Below are 1,707 nucleotides of genomic sequence, written 5' to 3'. Positions count from 1 at the left end.
GCAGCCCAATGTGTAACCGCTGTCCTGCTGGCTTCTAAGGGCTATTCGAGTGGAAGCTGTCGTACTTCTATCACTCAACGTTTGTGTAAACGGGCATCGCCTCTACTTACAATGGCCCCTCCTCCATAGAGACGTTGATGTGAGCACTGATTTTCAAATCCTTCTGAATTTTAGGGTCACAGGCTTGGCTGAAAGTGCCCAGGTAGACTCTTCTGAACAGTATCTCCACGGGGTATGGCTGATATGCGTCCAGTTCCTGGGATTCGGGGGAGTGGGGAAGCAAGGAGGGCAAAGGTCGCTCTAAGTCTAGTCATCAAACCAAAAAACCCAACCCACCACCATGGAGTCCATCCCGGAGGGCTCACAGCGCCCCTAGAGGACAAGGCGGAACTGCCCCTGTGGGTTCCTGAGACTGACACTCTTGACGGGAGTCCAAAGAACCGTCTTGGTCCCGTGGAGCGGCTCCTGGGTTGGAACTGGTGGCCTATGGTTAGCAGCACCAGGCATCACCCCGCAGGCCACCAGGGCTCCTCCGTCTGTCCACCAGGGAAGAGTTGGTCCCTGGAAGCTTCTTAAGCAAACACATTTCCCAAGACGACCCAGGTCAGGGAATTGGACTGGGACTCATGCTGCCCACAGTGACCCGCACCAGGAGGTGGAGGGCTGATTGTAGTGTGCTGAATCTCACCCCCGACACCCCCTCCCCTGCACAGAACCCATCTGCACCTGGCCGGGGGGCCCCAGGGCTGGAGCCCAGCACCCAGCAACCCAGAACTGTGTAAACACAGGGGCTGTGTGTCCTTAGAGGTGGGGTGGGGAGGGACAGTTGGAGGCCCCTGCTCCCCTAAAACCAGTAAAGCTATTCACGTGGACCCTGTGGGTCACCTGAGCATTCGTTCTGACAAAGAGGCGGGATGTGTTGAGAATGGAAGCTGACTGGATTTCCAGGCCCCAAATTGGAAGGAATCAACTTACATTTCTTTGGAAAGCAAAGAAACAAAGAGGGTGAGTTCTACGTTTGCCAACATGTGAAATATGACTTTCTAGTCTCGCCCAAGCCCGTGTGGAGCAGGGTCCCAAGAGCCAAGGCACTCTGGGACTAGCACAAGTGATGAGACACAGTGGCCGGCCATCGCTTGCTGGACGTGCTAAGAAGCCTCTTGAATTTGGACCCCTGTTGGTTTCTAGGATAATCTGACCTGTGACCATTTTCTCCAACCAAGTGTTTCCCATAAACACACATCCCACCTTTTTAATCCCCATCAATACTCCCTCCATAGGAGATACACTGACAACTGCCGAGCTATGCAATTCCAGGAGCCCTGGTAGTGGGAATGGGTTACACAGTGGGCTGCTAACCACAAGGCCAGCAGTTAGAAACCACCAGCCGCTCTTCGGGAGACAGATGAGGCTAAGAGCTACAGTCTCAGAAACCCATAGGGGCGGTTTGACTGGATGGCAGTGAGTTGAGATGTCATTCCAAATCAGCTTCCCAAATCCTCCGATTCCAAATCTGATTTGGAAAAAACATCATGAATATCGCAGGCTGCTTCACTGTCCACTTCTGTCCTTCAGAGATGCCTGGATTCAGCCCCCACTCCCCTAGCCACACCACACACACACACACACACACACACACAGTCGAAAATCCACATTCTCCCCAAGTTGTCAGCTTCACACTGTCTCAGAGGCCTCATGAGCAGACAA

At 53.5% G+C, this 1,707-nt stretch overlaps 1 protein-coding gene across 3 annotated transcripts in view; it reads right to left on the bottom strand.

Annotated features, from left to right (window-relative positions):
- STYXL1 (serine/threonine/tyrosine interacting like 1) overlaps positions 1-1,707 on the bottom strand; it is a 45,159-nt gene that overhangs the window by 13,078 nt on the left and 30,374 nt on the right. For all 3 annotated transcript variants that reach the window (XM_045283996.1, XM_045283995.1, XM_045283997.1), the window contains exon 4: positions 111-256. In XM_045283996.1, the coding sequence (XP_045139931.1) occupies positions 111-256 (146 nt within the window). The remainder of the gene's footprint in view (positions 1-110; positions 257-1,707) is intronic.

This window comes from Echinops telfairi, unplaced genomic scaffold (genome assembly GCF_000313985.2).
Source record: "Echinops telfairi isolate 266 unplaced genomic scaffold, ASM31398v2 ScPeMD7_5;HRSCAF=22, whole genome shotgun sequence".
Taxonomy (NCBI): domain Eukaryota; kingdom Metazoa; phylum Chordata; class Mammalia; order Afrosoricida; family Tenrecidae; genus Echinops; species Echinops telfairi.
This window is presented reverse-complemented; position numbering and strand designations above follow the sequence as displayed.